This window comes from Platalea leucorodia, assembly GCF_965183815.1.
Source record: "Platalea leucorodia genome assembly, chromosome: 4".
NCBI classification, from domain to species: domain Eukaryota; kingdom Metazoa; phylum Chordata; class Aves; order Pelecaniformes; family Threskiornithidae; genus Platalea; species Platalea leucorodia.
In genome coordinates, this window is record NC_138826.1 from 52,743,391 (window position 1) to 52,760,311 (window position 16,921).

A 16,921-nucleotide genomic window follows, 5' to 3' on the forward strand; every position below is an offset into this window, starting at 1 on the left:
TTCCTGTGGCACAGTCCAGTTGTGGCGGTTGGTCTTTCACTACAGATGTTAGGTCTGTTTCAGTGTGTTGTGGCCTTTGCAGTGTGGGTGTGTGCACAGCGGATGGTCTACAAGCTTAAAATATTTACTGCCACAGTTGCCTGCGGTTGCTGGGGGCTGAAACTGAGGACATAAGCGGTCCCTTCCTATCCTGTGTTCCAGTACAACACTGTTTCGCATGCTTTATTCTTCCACTACTAATTTTTGAGTTTTTAGGATCAAGGGTGTTGGGGAGAGGGCTATAAAAGTAGGCTTTCTCTCCCCAGCTGGTGTGTAAACAGGCCTCATAAACAACATGGGAAGCTGTCTGACTAGACAGAGAAAACAGTCTAAGCTACTGGCAAAGCCGCTGCATTCAAGAAGTAATCAATCAATCAGTCAGAAGAGATGCAGCGTGGCTTTTGCCAAGCTCTTGAAATGATGGAAATCTCACATTTCTTATTGTTTGCATACTGTTTCTTTAAAATTAAACAATAATGGAAGTGGGCTATGCAAAACATCTAAGTACACTGTCACTTAATCTTGGAGAGGTTTTATTAATCCAGTAACATTAAAAAAACACCATTCAGCAAGAACAGTTTTGCTGGTCTTAGCCAGTGAATCACCTGTCAAAAAGCAGTGCTCTGCCTTCAGTCTTCTCCTGAGATGGATCTCTCTTCGGGCAAAAGCGTGAGTGTGGTGGAATGCAAAGGCAGTTCAGCCTGAGATTTGGTGGGGTTCACGTTGTAGCAGCATGAAGTCGTCCACAGTTCTCTGTAGGAAACATTAAATGTTCTCAGTGGCATCTCAGGTGCAGAGTGGAGACATAAATATGTTGCTTTTTGGATCAGATCACCACTAATCATTTGTTCTGGTGAGGCTGTGCTTCTACCTTGAATTTCACTGGTCGAACACATGCTCAGTCATTGCTCATGTTGGTGAGGGAGTTAACTTGGGAGCCAGTCTGCTCCGCTCAGAGAGTATCCCCTGTCTACAGCCTGCTTCCTCACTGCTGGCCTGAGCTGTCAGCATAAAAATATTTTGTCTCATCTCCCTTGGAGTCTCCCACTCTTCACTCCAAAGGCATTTCCATATCACTTAATTCTTTGCCTGGTGAAGCGCTTAATCACTTAAAGAACTTCACATCCTACAGTATGTGGCTCTTTGCGCTCTGTAGCCCGTAAGGACCTGTGCTAGAAAGGTGCACAGATACCTGTTTGTAAAAGGGGACATTTTTAAAGACTCATTCCACTCCCAGGTCTGGTACCGCTCTGTGCAAGTTCAGCTAGATCCATGTGGACACTTGTGTGTCTCCCCTGCTTGTGCTTGTGTTGAAGATCAGGCCCAGAAGCCAGGTAGCTGGGGGCCATCAGAAGAGGATCTTTGAAGTAAATCTTCCTATCATCCCACTTACTACCCAGTGATTAACATTGTGGGGTGGTCTTAGTGCTTAACCTGCATTATCTTTGAATTAAACTTAATCAGAGGACAGCCTGCCTAATGGTGTCTGGCCACTAATGGGCCGCTCACCAGGCTGGAGCTGGTTGCAAATAAAACCCCCCGAACCTCGATTAGTGTTGACATTGGGTCCTTAACAACATTTGACTCTACAGATCCACTCCTTTTGGTAGTATGGGCATAGTCTGTGTTGAAAGGTCCTGAGTCTGAGCTATGAGTGCTGCTGAGCACCAGGGCAAACCAACTGGGACAGAACATGTGCCCGTAGGGTTATCTGGCTCCCAGATTGAAGGTAGCTCTTGTTGCTCCACGTCTGGAAGTGGAGTAGACATGCGGATGGATGTGTGTACACTCCCCACAGCCTACATTACTGCACTGGAGGTTTCTGCCAATTTTAGGCTGCCTGCTGTCTGATTCTCTGGCAAAGAGCAACCTGAGCTTGCTCTTCTGGGCGCAACGTGGGATGCTGATTCTCTGTGTTGTAAGATGTGCCAGTCAGCCGATGAGTGGTATCTTGCATCTGGGCTTGCTCTGAATTTGCATCGTGGTGGACATGGAGAGTTGTGAGTTAGGTTTTCTAGCAGATAACTCTATCTGCTGTTGCAGCTTCCCGTTCGCAGCCCTGGTTTATCCTCGCCCTTCACCAGAATCTGACCATCTGCTGTTCCCAGTACCTGACCCTGGTCTTGTGAACAGTGAAAATCTTGTTCTGTAGTTACCTAAAAGAAATAGAATCTGTGGCTTGTATAAATGTTTTTAATTTATCTTGTGGATAGACATCTTCTCAAGCACAGATATTAGCTCGAAAAAAATTGATGGAGTAATATTTGGACGAGGAAATAAAGGCAGGGTGCAAAAGCAGAGGAGATGAATTGGTATGACTAAGATCACAGTCCTAGTAAAAAATTTCCAGATGTGACAGAGGAAAAAAGGTTTTATTGTTTCAGTCCTTTCAGATTCAATATTTAAGCATTTTTTTAAAAAATATGGAGTTATTAGTGGTAGTAGTGTTTGTAATGACTGTATAGTTTAACAGGGAAGTCTATCCTGATGTCTGCTTTTGCTTTTCTTCTTACTCAGAGTTCCTTAAATCAGGAGTTCTTTCTCCTTCAATTTGCTTGCATAGCAAAAGCAATGGTGGCAAAGGCAGCAGATACCAGCTCCATTCTGCAAATACCAGTCGTTTGGGAACCCATGTTTTAAATCCAAATTGCTTGTCTGTAATGTGACTGCTTTCAGTCAATTCAATTTATCAAAGTCTATCTCAGTGCTCCAGATGTGGTGGTTTGGGGCTGTTAAATATGCTGTTTCAGTTAACTATCGCAGCAGGATGTTGTTATTTATTAAACCATGTTACAATAAGTGCATGAAGCAAACGAAGTGAGAATCGCTGTTCTCACCGCTTAAGCAAATGTATCCCTAAAGAGAAAGGAAGGCAGGAGAAATGGCGGTCACAGTCCTGACCCTTCAGTGCAAGCCAGCAGGACACAGGGAACAGCTCAAGCAGGGCCCTTCAAAAGGAGGCTGTTGATGCAGCCACAGCATGGGAGTGAGTGCGTGGTGGGAGGAATTCTGGCCAGGGCGGGCGAAGTCCCCCTGGGGACTGGTGTTCTAGCCCAGCTCCTCTGCACGTTCAAATAGCTCCTGCACAATAGTACCCTCTGTGGCTCGGCCAAAACCACGCAGCAGCTCTGCTGCAGAGATAAGAATAGAATCCAAATTTTCAAGCTGAGGTCAGGGAGAGTCTTTCATTTAATGTATATCAGACCTGCGCTTGGGCACGTGTGCTAGTGGAAAGATCATGGACAGATTTACTCATATAAAAGCCAGCCCCTCCTTAATGATTTGAAATGCTAACATGACTTGGCTTGTACATGAGTAGGTAGAGGAATGATTTCACAGGAAGACAAGCCTTTTACGAATGTGCTTCTAATTCTGTTTATATTGCTTCTCCTGTATGTGTCAGCTGCGCACTTAGGAGGCCCACTGAAAAAGCAGTCATACTGAAACCAGTGGGAGTACTTGCAAGGAAAAGGGGTACTCCCGTGATAGAGATGACTGCCCTGGGTCATTAACAGAGTAACTGGTGGGAGAACTGCTTGGGATTTTCTCTGTCTCTCTTCAGGCTAGGTATGCCTGATGTGCCTAAGTATGTCACCAGCAGTGATGTGCAAACGGATAGGGATGATCAGTGAAATTCTAGCTGAAGAATATGAAAGGCAGATGTGTATTGCAGTTGCTTTCTCTAATACAGGATTGTGGCTTTGTTTGATGCATGATCATTTGATGCTGTGGTTCCTAAAGCTGCTGCTCTCCTGTTCGCAGGTGAAGAGGAGGAGGATGGAATAGAAAGGACCTGTGACACCCTGCTCATGTGCATTGTGACCGTATTAAACCAAGGCCTGAGAAATGGTGGTGGTGTGGGAGACGTGCTCAGAAAGCCTTCCAAAGATGTAAGTGTTTTGGCTGAGGAAATGCATTACTCCCTGTGCATCTCATGAATGCCAAAGTCAGTTTTTGGAGGTTATAGACAGTATTTGTATGTAGTCTGCTGTAATGTCACACAGTTGATTTATCTGTGCAATTTTTACATCCCAGATGGAATATTTAATGGGAAGAGCAAAGCGTGGTGTGATGATGATACTTGAAGAAAGGAACTCTAGGCAGTAGTTTACCCCTTCTGGAAAACTGGAGCGTATTGTAACATTCCAAGCACTGCTAAGAAGTGTTGCTGGATTGGATCACTCTTCTATTGCTCTCGGAATTATAAATGCAAACTTTTGAAAGGGATTGATTGATGAGTGTATGTCAAGACTCTCCACTGTAGTACATAAGGTGTATTTTTAGCTGAAATTCAGCATGGCATCTGCCCTGGAATAGGTCCTATTGTTTACTTGTACTCAACTAGCAGCGAAGTCAAAACAGAATTTCATATATCGTGGTATATGTCCTCTTCCAGAAGTTTCCTCCGAAATTCAGTTCATTTAAGGACTACTCATAATATTTAGGTGGCTTTATGCATTTTTATTTAAGTTCAAAATGAACATCATAAATAAAGGCAATCTATCAGCACTTTGCTTGGTGACCCATAACAAAAGGATTAAATTCACAAGTAGGATCTCAACAGGCTTGCAAGAGTCCAGAGGCAAATAACTCTGATCTGGATGGAAGAGCTCCTTGTGCTGGTAGTAGGAATCTAGGTCCTATCTCATAGACTGGGATGTTCTACAGGAACTGTAGTCCATCCCCATGAAGTCTGTAAACACTTAGACTTTGAAATGATGCTTGCCACTTAGCAGTCAGCTATTTCATGCTAACTACATTAAAGCACTTCACAAAGGATAGCACTGTTATCCCAATGAATCTGTGGAAAACTGAGAAAATCAGTGACTTCCAGTTCAGTATCATGGTGAAGAAAAGGACTTGGGCTTTATGTTCTTCCTCCTTATTCTGAGTGTTGTCTCCTGTTTGCCACAGAACAACTTTGCTAGTTTTAGAGGTGTCAATGGGAGTCCAGTCCAGCCTTTGCAAGAAGGAAAGTAATTAAAATGTAAAAACAAGAGTGTGATGAAATGGGGAATATGAGCACTTCACGTGTGTGTGCATGCATGTGTCTATGTACGTGTGTGTCCGTGTGCATGTTGTGTTGCCGAAAGGTGCGAGCTTGGTCTGCCCACTCTGAGCCAGCTTACAGCCATATGACTGTATTAGCACAGTGCTAAAACCATTAACATGCCCCACCTGGGCACAGAGTATGGTAGCCTGGCCTTGGCATCGCGCAAGCACGCTCCCCTGATTTCCAGTTGTTCAGTGTGCAAACTTGGCATCGGTCTGGAGTATTCCACAAAGACATACCGTAAGCACATCCCTGTATGCCACAAGGCAGTATTAAGCAGAGCTATCATTGCTCTCAGTGGGTACTAGAAACTGCATCTCCCTGTTTCTGTATTGGCAAGGTAATTATCTTCAATCGAGCACTACACTAATGCATCTCCACTGCATCCGATACACACGCTAGTCTCTTCTTCGTGCTGTGTGAAACAACATAAAGGACAACAGGAGTCCCAAAGCAATATGAGCACATGAAGCCAAATCTTCTTTCCTTGGTCACATAGGTAGTCCCTCTCTATTTCTGTGAGGAAGGCTAGCAGAATTTGGCATGTGAAAAGAATGATGCGTAGCTTTCTTGAGCTAATGTGAAAATGTTGTTTAATATTTTAGAGGTGTGCTATTTTTATATCTTATTGCAATCTTATTGTTTCAGGAGCCCTTGTTTGCTGCGCGAGTTGTTTATGATCTTCTGTTTTACTTCATTGTCATAATTATTGTTCTAAACCTAATCTTTGGAGTCATCATTGATACATTTGCTGATCTCAGGAGTGAAAAGCAGAAAAAGGAGGAAATACTAAAGACAACCTGTTTCATCTGTGGTAGGTGTTACTGAGCTATTGAGACATTTGATGGGGAAAGGAGTAAAATGAACTACTCCTCAATAAATAAAGCATGAACCTAAGGGTGGTTATCTTCTACAAGGAAAGTCTGTAAAAATGTCAGAGTTTGGTTCCAAATTTATTCCCTCTCAGTAGGAAAAAGATTTGGTTTAGGAGTCAAAAGCTAGCTTTGCTAAGAGGTGGCTTCACAGTCTCTACCCAGGGTCTGAGGGAGAAGAGCCGTGTCTCACACTCACATCATCACCACTAATGGAGATGGTGCAGCTGCTGACTTTATTTCACAAAGCGTGATGCAGATGAAAGTACAGCTTGCTATTTCACAGCACAGTGCATTCCAGAAGGGTAACAACGGCAAAATCCGCATGTTTCAGAAGGTGATATGAAACAGGGAACAAAAGAATTAAATTAAAATCATCCCCACAAAACTCACGGATAAATCGCGCTTATTTTCAGGTGCACTCACAAAGAGGGGCAGACCTTCACTCCCCTAGGGGACTTTAGAAATACCTTCTTTTTTGTAGGCTGGTTGTTGTTCCCATGGTTGTACTGACACGAATGAACGTTGTGCAGAGCACAACCACCTTAGTGCCTGTGGAAGGCTGCACAAGAGATCCAGGGAGGAAAGCTGTAACACTGAGACAAACATTTGTGAATCCTGTCCTTCCTCACAGTGGTATTCTTCTTCAGAGATTTGACCCGTTACATGAAAAAAAAAAAAAATTTCTTATGACTACAGCTCTGTAAAGACTGTGTGACTACAAAGCTGCAGAGGCTCACCCTCGCTGCTAGGTTTAAGCGCACAAACAATCCCACCGCAGCTTAAGTGGGACTATTCACATGCTTGTTGTTAAAACGTATGCATAAATCTTTGCAAGATCAGGACCTAGATTGCATGCTGTGTGCTTACCAGTATACATTTAGAAAGAATCAGAGCCAACACTTGTAAAGCACTTTATAGCCCTCAGCATAGAAGGCACTGTAAAACTGTAACATATTTATTATATTGTTATTGTTATTAAGAGGAAATATCACAGAAGAGAATAAACACTGTGCTGAAAGAATTCTGTCAGGAATGCCTTCTGGCCTGGTATTTCTTGCCTGGCAGTTACTGTATGCGGTTATAGCTTTTAAATTAAGATCCTTCAAATTTATGATCCTTTAAATTAAGTTAGGTTCCTTTCTCTAACATATTTAACAGATTTGGGTATTTTTATGTTGAAGTTTATTTTTTTACATTATGTTCATGTCTTTTTGCAGGACTGGAGAGAGACAAATTTGATAACAAGACCGTTTCGTTTGAGGAGCATATAAAGTCAGAACACAACATGTGGCATTATTTGTACTTTATAGTTCTTGTCAAAGTTAAAGATCCAACTGAATACACTGGCCCGGAGAGCTACGTGGCGCAAATGATTGTGGTAAGTCAATTTGGGCACGTGCTTTATGCAACTGAGTGATGCTCCTTGCAGCTAGAGCAGAGAATATCTTTCTTTTTCCCCTCTCTCTGAACAATAGGAGGCATCGATCTGTATTTTTAAAGATCTTTTCACGTGTCTTAGTCTGCAACAAAGCCCAGTCTTAAACATAATGAAAAAGATGAAGGCACAGGCCACAGGCTCTGGTTTGGCATTTGTGCTCTCATGCTCTGTGGGTTCTGCTGCCTCATTAGCCAAACCAGGGGCAGAAGAGCATGCATCATAACATCTGCTGCTGCTCCGTCTTTGTCCAGTATCTCTGGGCTGCTGTCCAGAAAAATAACATCTCCTGCTGAACAGTGAAATGCAGGGTCTGTGTTGAGGGCTAGTGCTTTTCTCCTATGACTGCTCTGAACAAGCTATTGAAAAGACCAAGAAGAGCTGCTGCAGGGATTTGAAGAGCTACAGAAACTGCCTCATGAAGCAGTGAGATTATGACTTGGATTCAAAGAGAGAAATTTGATGACACTGGGGCAGAGATGTTCGATTACATTTCATTTCCAGCCTGCTACCAAAGAGGGTTCGTTCTGGTGAGAGAGAGGGATGGATTGTCAAGGCTGCCTGGCTTGGGTCTTCATTTTTGAGGAATTTTTCCTACCTATTGGGATATTCTGATGCAGCATTTTCTTCCCATGGACTTGCTGGCAGGTATTGCTCTGCTCAGGGCCTGTGCCAGCAGGGTCTGTGGTTGCAGAGCTGGCATATGTCTGAATCCCAGGGGACGGTGTAACCAAATGCGCGTCACGCTTTGCTGTTTATGCATTTCTGGAGCCACATTCCTTATTGACAGTATCTGCTCTGTTATCCTTCATTGGGCCTTTGATTATACATACTACCCAGCCTCACTAGCGAAGTGCTTGGTGCCCTTTTAGTCCTCAGTTTAGCCAAGGGGAAGATTCTTCTCCTTTAACTTCAACTGTCTTCAAGTCAGGCACCTGGTTTAAATTGATCCCAGCTCCCTGCCCTGTCAGTGCAGAAAGCTGGGTTATTTATCCTGCCTTAAGACAGGTGTCTAGGATAGCTGAGGTGACTCGCCCTGGCATTGCTTTTCTCACTCCATTGAGAGCCTAAATGATTAGTTTAGACAAGATGCCTAATTGGGAGCTGGCTAAAGTTAGCAGAGAGGACTCCCACCCACTGCACAGGCTTATGCAGAGCTTACCTTGAAGAACTCGCATTAGTAGAACAGCTTGTGTTTAGACAGGAGTGCCTGCTTGAATGCTGTGATGAAAAGGGGCTTTTGTGAGTGCTATTACCACTATGTGGGAAGGTGGTGTGGCAGGTGATGGGAATTCAGTGCTCAGGTACAGGGGAACAGCCTATGTCCATGGAAATTTTGAACTGTCAATCTCATTGCCCAGCTCAGGGCATTTATACTGTTAGGCAGTAATGGATCTACCCTCCTGCAATATGATGGGTGAGATAGAAAAACTAAAACAAATGCCTGTACCTTCTGTTCCATTACAAGAAATTATTCATAGTGGCAAGTTGTCCTCTTACACATGAAAATATTTTAGCTTATCTCAGAAATGCACTTTAATTCGTGGAATCAATAACATCTCCAGACTCTAGGGCTTGTCTCATTTGTCTATTCCTTCTCTACTCCTCTTCCTCTCCCTGCAATGCTTGTATGATTTTAAACTTTGCAAGCATGTATGTTAAGTATTAATGTTTCATTCCAAGGGATGCATTAATATTCATAGTAAGTGTATTCATCCTGTGGCAGCAGTGGTTTGACTTTTCTGATGTAATTCACTAATGTATTTTACGTTTGCATTAATGGTGGGAACTCCTGTTTGAATATCTAAAATATTAACAGAAAAGCACCAAAACACATGTGACCTCAGGCACTGAACTGATTTCTCAGAGCCCCTGTTCCTCTGTGGCAGAATGCTCGTGGTTTAAGTGGTTAGTAGTGATCCAGATTTTGGGATTATTAAGCCCTCTGAAGGAAGGCTCGTTTTTTCCGTGGGTATATTTAAAGTTAATGGTTGTTCTGGATGATGGGAGAGGCACATATGGGCCTAGAAGTGTAAAGCTTGCATGGAATGGAAGAGGGAATGGAGAAGTGGGCAAAAAAAAAAAGAGAAACAAATGTTTGAACAAACTACGAGTGGCTGGTGTGGGATTAGTAATTGTATCTTTGTGTAGTTTAAATTCCCCAGTACAAAATCTAGGGAAGGTGTGCTGCAGAAATACTAGTGCTACGTAGCAGAAGCAATTGGAACTGCTTAAGTGAACAAAAAAGGACTCTTTCTCTTGGAGCCAGAGAGATTACTGTATACCACATGGTACAAGGAATGAAATAAAATAATCTGACTGGAAGAGTGGAGTATTCTGGAAGTACGATATTCAACTGGAAGAAGAGATTTACAGATACAGCTTTGCTTTTAACCAAAAGAACAGTCAAAAGGAAAACACTCAGATGTCGTTTTGCAGCTGTCAGCCGTATGAGCTGATGTAGTGTATGTGTTTGGTGTGTTTCAAACACAGCATGATAGTAACCAGTGTAGCATGTGAGATGTACTATATTCCATGCAGAAGTTAAGCCTGAGGTATGGGTTTTGTCCTGAAGACAGAGAGAGAAGCTGATTCAGCCTTTGTGATGGACTGAAAGCTGAGTGACCATTCTTGTGATGCTGGGAGAGGTGACCAAGTCCCTGGCAAAAGACCAGGTTCTGGTTAGGATCTGGCACAAAAGAGGCAGACTTCAAGTTAACCTTTCACAAGGGAACTGGGGCTTGCCAGTGGAACTGACTCATTGCTGAATGAGGCTCACTGGGGGTGTATGGGAATGTGACAAACATTTATAAAAACAGGGTGGTTGGAAGAACAGGGCAGTCCCAGGAGGTGGAGATTTTATATTTCAGGTGATACAGAATATGGCTGAAAAAACTCCATGAATCATACTCCTGGAAAAGCTCTCTTAGCTCTACTAGTTTTTATTATGATTAGGTATGCCTTTTACGGCCACTTCTGTAGCTTTAATGGATCATACCCAAATTCTGCGTTTTCACAACCGGATTACTTAGAGAAAATTTCTACCCAAATCCAATCTTCAGGGCTCAGATCCATCCTTAAATACACGTAGGTTGAAATTTTGGAGTACGCTGCAGTAACTTCTTTAATAGAAAGTAGAGTTTAGCTCCAAGCATCATCCTCACTACCCCTACAACTATAGTTAGGAACCAATTATTATTTGTAGTTCTCTGCTACTGTCTTGCAAAGTATTGCAAAAAGTAACATTGGAGTGCTTATCAGAACTAACAAAGCACCAGTGAAAATGTCTACAATTTCTGATAGTCTCTTTTCTCCATTGCGCAGACCCATCAGGACCGAAAAATATGACTGTCTATATAATGACTCTCAGTCTTTTTTATGTATCATTTGTTCAGCAAACAGTGAAGCATCTGGTTTGAAGGCTTGCTGATAGCACAACTGGAAAAAAACAGGAATACTGTGGTTTTCTTGTTTTGGAATATTATTTGAAAGGCTGGGTGCCAAAAGGGATGGGAATTATTTATGCATCTAACTTCACTTTCCCAGTTTTTTCCAGTTCAAGAGGAGGAAAGAAACATGTAGGTGATGTTGTACACACCCCTCACTCAAAGCCAATATTTTTGCAGGTTTCCAAGTTCACTTGTATTTCTGTTCCAGGGGTGGCTTGTTTCAAGGCACTCCCATTATCTTGCATGCCTCTGGCCTCAAAAGACCTTGGGGGCAGAGGACTTCTTTTGCTTTCTTCCTCTGGACTGTGGACATCGGCTGCAAACTCCTAATGTTCCCTGTGATTTTTATTTTCCCAGCAGCTCTGTATTTGCTTCAGTGCTTAGCATACTGCTCTGAGCTGTGACAGAAGTAATCAGTAGCTATCCAGCTTTCATAAAGTAAGGTATTATTTTTTCTTTCTTTTTTCTTTTTAGAAAAAAGCATTTAGCATAAAATGTATTGTAAAACAACACACAGTTTATACACCTCTAGCTTTTCAGACAGTTACTTTATGGAGATGTTGGTGGGAATAAAGCACTTCAGATCTTCCAATGATGCCCATTCTTCTTGCACACTATCTTATATCAGTTATCGGGTGAAATATTAATGAATATTAAATCAGTGCAGTAGGTTTTATTATTTGTTTGTTATGCAGACCTCTTTTATGAAGTCAGACAGGTATTATACAATATTCAAAAAGACAGAAACTTTGAAAAGGTTGCTACATGCCTTGCATTTGCACTGAGAACCTGCATGAATGATTCCCCTATTGAATTTTCATTTCTGCAGAAAAAAAACTTCTTATCTGACCCATTTGACCAGAAATACCATCCCTAGCAAACTCGGAGAGATGCACACAACTGGTATTACATCGATACAGCAATCTCTGAATGTTCCTTGTGTCCATTTGTCAGAGGAGATAGTTTAATGTGATAACTGGAACAGTGAAGGTTAATGTCCAAATTTTTAGACTTCTCTTTTCAGAGGTACAGTCTGTACACACAGATTTCACCTCAGCTTTGGTGCTGCAGAGAGATAAATGGAGGCAAAAAGTGTAGATGATTAGTTACTGAATTTTTTGCCGCAAAACCGAGAGATATGAATTAGCCTATGATTTGTGCCTCCATTCATTTACAAAAATAAAAGGCTATTGGCATAGTAATTAAATTAATTATTTTGCCTGTTGGAAGAATGAAAGACTTTAGCAAACGAAGCCCTAAAAGTTTTGTTCTCGCGTGCCCTGTCCACAGTTCTTAGCAAGTTTCATAATGGATTTTATCAGCATTAGTGCTACCTGTCATAACTACATAATTACAGCACCTAATTATATTATACTTATTTACTCTAATTATGTAATTGGTGCAATTACATAACTCCTCAATCAGCTGAAAACTGCTCTAAAACCAGCCTATGTTCATAAGAGTAAAGGATACTGCCATGCGTTAGACCATCTCCCTGAAGCAAGGCAATCTTTGGTGGGAAATGAAAGGTTCTGTTCTCCCACCATTGCGGTCACTGGGACCATGAGCCTTTTATACCATGATAGTATCTTAAAAATATTCCTTTACATCTTGTTTCGTCTGTAAATGTATCCCTCCTGAAAGGCAGATTCCTAATCTTAAGCCTCTCCTCAGGCTACTCAGGATCCCAACATCTCCGCTGAAATCAAAAGCAAAATTCCCATCAACATTCTAAGGTCAAAGTAGAAGAGACAGGTTGAGCAACACCAGCCTGAAATTCTGAACAGTGATTTTCTTATTCAGTTCTTTTAAAAGCACTTTTGTATCACACCAATGACCCATCATTCGTAATGTGACAACATACTTTAACTACTTCATTTTAAATATTTTGAAGGTGTCAGCTTTTTTCATTATTTTTTCATTTAAAGTATTAAATAAAAGACGTATTTACCAAATATTACGGCCATTTCCATATCATGAGGAAAACTGCATTCCACATTTTGAAAAATTCTAGTTGTTTTGTTGTTTTTTTTTTAAATACTGAAGCCTGAAAATTGTTCTGAATTTAGTGCTCGCTTGAGGTGGTGCTGTTGTCGCACTTCTTCTTACCTCCAGCCTCATGTTTTTGCCTTCTTTTTCTATTAGATACCCAGAAGTGGGTATTAAATTCAAAAGCAGCACTGGGAATAATGCCAAATGAGCCACGGCGAAGCTTCACAATAGTTGTCATTCTGCCTATGCTGTGTGCTGGGCAGCGCAAGCCCTTTTCCCTCGGCATCCTTCTTTCTCCTGGCTTGCTGCTCTGCATTTTGCCGTGCTCCCACCTTGGGAGCAGAGGTGTGACGTGAGCCGTGGCAGGCACGTAGCTGCTCCCCAAGTTCGGGTCTCAGCAGTGGTGCTGCGAGGTCCTGGCCAGAGTCGCTCCAGATGGCTGTGACCCCTCAGCGCAGCAGCAGGGACGGGACAAGCTCCCTCCTGGAGCCGGAGTTGCTTGCGTATAGTCCCTCGCACACCAGTGTGTGGCCTGCAAAGGGATTTTTTTCATTTTACCCAACCTCAACAGAAGTAGCTGACTGTCAAAACAGCAAAAGTGTGAGCCAAGCGGAGCCTGCAGAGCCCGACAGCTGTGGGTCAAGAGCCTGGCTGCATGTCCTTTCGCACCTTGGGGCAGTGAGAGGTTGTCCCAGGGTTAGTTAGTTAACGTGAAGTCATTTCACCGATGCCAAATCCTGGTGCGCACCCCCAGCCTGACGTCCAGCGTATTCACTGGCCATCCCCAAGCAAACCACGGGGAAGCCCGGCTCTAGGGGAGGCAGGTCCAAAGGAAATACAGACAGGCGAGGTGAAAGCAGTGAAAAAGTGCCATAAGGAAGGGGGAAGAGCATGCTGACAGCAGGCGGGCGAGGAGGAGCGGGGTTTGTGGAACAAGCTGTTCTTTGCTGCTTTCGATTTTTGTCAAAGATTGTAATAAAATAATATGTACTAAGAGGGGTGTTGACCTCAGCTCTTAAAATATAACTTCTTTGGAGAAGGAAAAAAGTTCTGACATCCAGGATTTTTCTATTCTGTTATCTATCGTCTTTTTGAATTTTGGAGGCAAAAGTTTTCCCTACTAATTTTTATCTCTAGTCTATAGATAGTCCTGTTACATCCGAGGATTGTTAAACACCGTATGGGTAGAGAGAATGACCCAAACCAGAGAAATGTCAATCCAAAGTAACATGAATGCTGCAGAAGGGACACTTTGGTTGTCAGGAAGACACTCTGGGTGTTTTTCACATGCGCTCTGGTGATTCATCCTAGGCAATTTAAGAAGTTTCCTCCCCCAGATGTCCACCATACCCTTCTGTTGCAATTAACCACAACAATAGCAGAGGGGGGAGGACAAGCGATGTGTTTGTTCGCTTTTGAGCTTCTGCAGTTCACAGCCCGGAGTACTAATGTGAAAATTGACGGCCATTGAAGTCACGCCAGTCTGAACTGCACTAGTTGAGGAGAGGACACACTACTGATTCTGCTGCCTCTTTTATCAGCAGGGAGAAAGGGCACACAGCTGATAGGGGTGACCCCTTCAACGGCTACAGCCAAATCTGCCAGGGACGGTGAGCTGCAGTTCTTAAACTGGCTCACTATAAATAAACCATATTTTTAAGGCTTCTTCATTATCATAAATTCTAGTTCAATGTGAATTTTCTGATATGGCAACTCACAGACTTGAAAATACTTACAGGACTTGTGCACACAAATGCTCTGCTGGAGTGGGGCATGGAGTTTATAACTTTTGGGAAGCTAATAATGCTCCCATTGTTAGGACTGATTTATTTTACTTTTTAAAACTGGCCTTCTTCCAAAAACTAGCAGATGTTATCAAAGCAAAACTTGCAAGGATGAGATGTATGTTCATATCATTAAGCTATGCAACTTTTTATTAATTACTTTTAAAAGACTGATATGATGCATGTCGCATTATGAGTAATTACTTATCATGGTAGTAATACCAAGAGCACAAAAGCCGGCTGCTAAATAAGATCTGAGGTCTCTCTGACAGGCTAATTTCCTAGGAAATACAGTGTTGGTTTTGTCTGCAGTTGGGTTTTCATAAAATAAGCAATTAAAGAAATATGCCTAAATAGATGATTTACGGCTCCCATTTTTTGTTGTGCTCAAAATAGAAGAGCGAGTGAGAATGCAGCTCTCTGTGTCCTTACACATGGACACAGGCCCTGTGGGGAGTTCAGGGCTTCGGTTTAGGTGCACCAGGTCCCAGAGAAAGTCCTTTCTCTGCATCAAGGCCTGCCTCAAATTCGCAGAGGATCTCAGAGCTATTGAGTGGTGATACAGAGTCACTAAAATAGAGCTGGAATTGTGCTTCACGCAGGTTCAACCACTGCTTGGGTATATGAGGGGAGGTCCCTCTCCCCTCATATACCCAAGTGTTATCCAGTTTTACATTTACAGAATATATTGAGGCGTTGTTGTTTTTTCCTGCTGCTATGTATTGAATTATTTTTCTCTTGTTGCTTTTCCTGTTGTTCAAAAATAACATTCATTTCTGTAGGTAGTCCATTGCTATTTTTGCTTCTCTGTACAATTTTGCCTCTACATTATTATCTTACAGAAGTGCTGAACACCTCCCTCTCCACTTCATAAAATAAGCAATTACAGTAACGTGCCTAATTAGCTGATTTCCTGCTCATTTGTGTGTTGCTCAAAGCATGAAAAGTTAGCATCATGTGAGGACTTTGCATCTTTGCACAAAGCTTGTATTCTACAACAGAGCTGAGCATCTTCTTTTCTACTTCAAGGGTTCTGCATCTTTCAGAAATGGGCTCTTTGGTCTGTCATAAATAATTTAGTTGGCCTGCTTGGCTAGGTGATGTGTGAGGTATAAGTAAATAAAGGGAAAGGTGGGCTTCGTTTGGTATGTCATTGTAAAAGCTTGAGGTTTTCGTGGCTTTAAGTTTATATACATTCTTTACAGACAGGCAAAATTAATTATCCTGTTGTTGCTTGAACGGGAAACCACGGATCTGATCCTGCCTCCTTAGAAATGATGCCATTAGCTGGAGCGGGAGAAAGATTGGTATCAACGGCAGGTGCTGCAGCACAGGCAGATTTGCTGTGTGTAGTGAGGGTATGCTGATAACCTTCATCCCCCTAGCTGACTGGGTGAGGGAATGGCCATGCCATTGCACGGTGCCCGCGTCCCTGCTGCCTCCGTGCTCAGCCCCTCCCAGTCTTATTAACTTCTAATGGGACAGGTCCCAGCACCAACACAGCCCTGTCTTCTTTCCTCTTTCTTTTGAAATCAATTCTGAATAAAAAGTTATAATGTAATTTCAGGTTACAGAGTGGAGCCTACAACTCCCCAAAAGTATATTGATTGAGATTTGGGTTTTTCCCCCCCAAGGCCTGGAATCAGTGGTTTGATAGTACCCAGCACTAGTCTTTTTGGACCCTCTGGTATTGTGGCTCAGTTGTAAGCTTAGCTTGATCTCCTCTGTGTTTAAAAGATTTGGCCACCTGTCTGTTGACCAGTATTTAGCCTTTGAAGAATGATTTTGCTGTAAAGATGGGTTCTGCCTTGATAATACAGTGTACTCACAGCTTCCTTGTCCTCCTTCCAACTTCAGCTCATTCAATTTGCAAATTAAAATAAATGAGCCGAGTTGGGTTCCTGGTTGTTTGTTTGTTTGCTGCTGGCCTTAAAAACTCGAGAAGGGGTCTGGGCATGAGGCTGTGTTCCTTGAATCTTGCACATCCCCACGAACATGGAATGGAGGTGTTCCAGCTGGAGCGCCCTCAAGCCAAGCAGTGCTGCTGGCAGGACACCGGCTGCGGTTCCCTGCTGGAATCCACTCCCGCCTTGACCTGCCAGAGACTAGAGCTGTTAACTTTCCAGGCAGCTTGCAAAAGCCATCTTTTATCCCTTTGTTAAAGAAGCATGTGGCCTCAGATGGATCTGTGTGTGGGCAGACCTTTATTCTGTGATTTCAAATGATGGAAAGGCTCTCCGAGGCACTGGATAGGCACCTACTGTTGCACTTCAAGTCCTGGCAGTAACAGAGCC

At 42.7% G+C, this 16,921-nt stretch overlaps 1 protein-coding gene across 5 annotated transcripts in view; it reads left to right on the plus strand.

The window, feature by feature from the left end:
• The window catches only part of ITPR2 (inositol 1,4,5-trisphosphate receptor type 2), a 271,778-nt gene that overhangs the window by 237,987 nt on the left and 16,870 nt on the right, over nt 1-16,921 (plus strand). For 4 of the 5 annotated variants that reach the window (XM_082310914.1, XM_082310915.1, XM_082310916.1 and 1 more), the window contains 3 exons: nt 3,802-3,929; nt 5,741-5,906; nt 7,185-7,345. In XM_082310914.1, the coding sequence (XP_082167040.1) occupies nt 3,802-3,929; nt 5,741-5,906; nt 7,185-7,345 (455 nt within the window). Of the gene's footprint in view, nt 1-3,801; nt 3,930-4,074; nt 4,160-5,740; nt 5,907-7,184; nt 7,346-16,921 lie in introns of those variants that run through there. The other variant, XM_082310918.1, reaches the window with a different exon arrangement.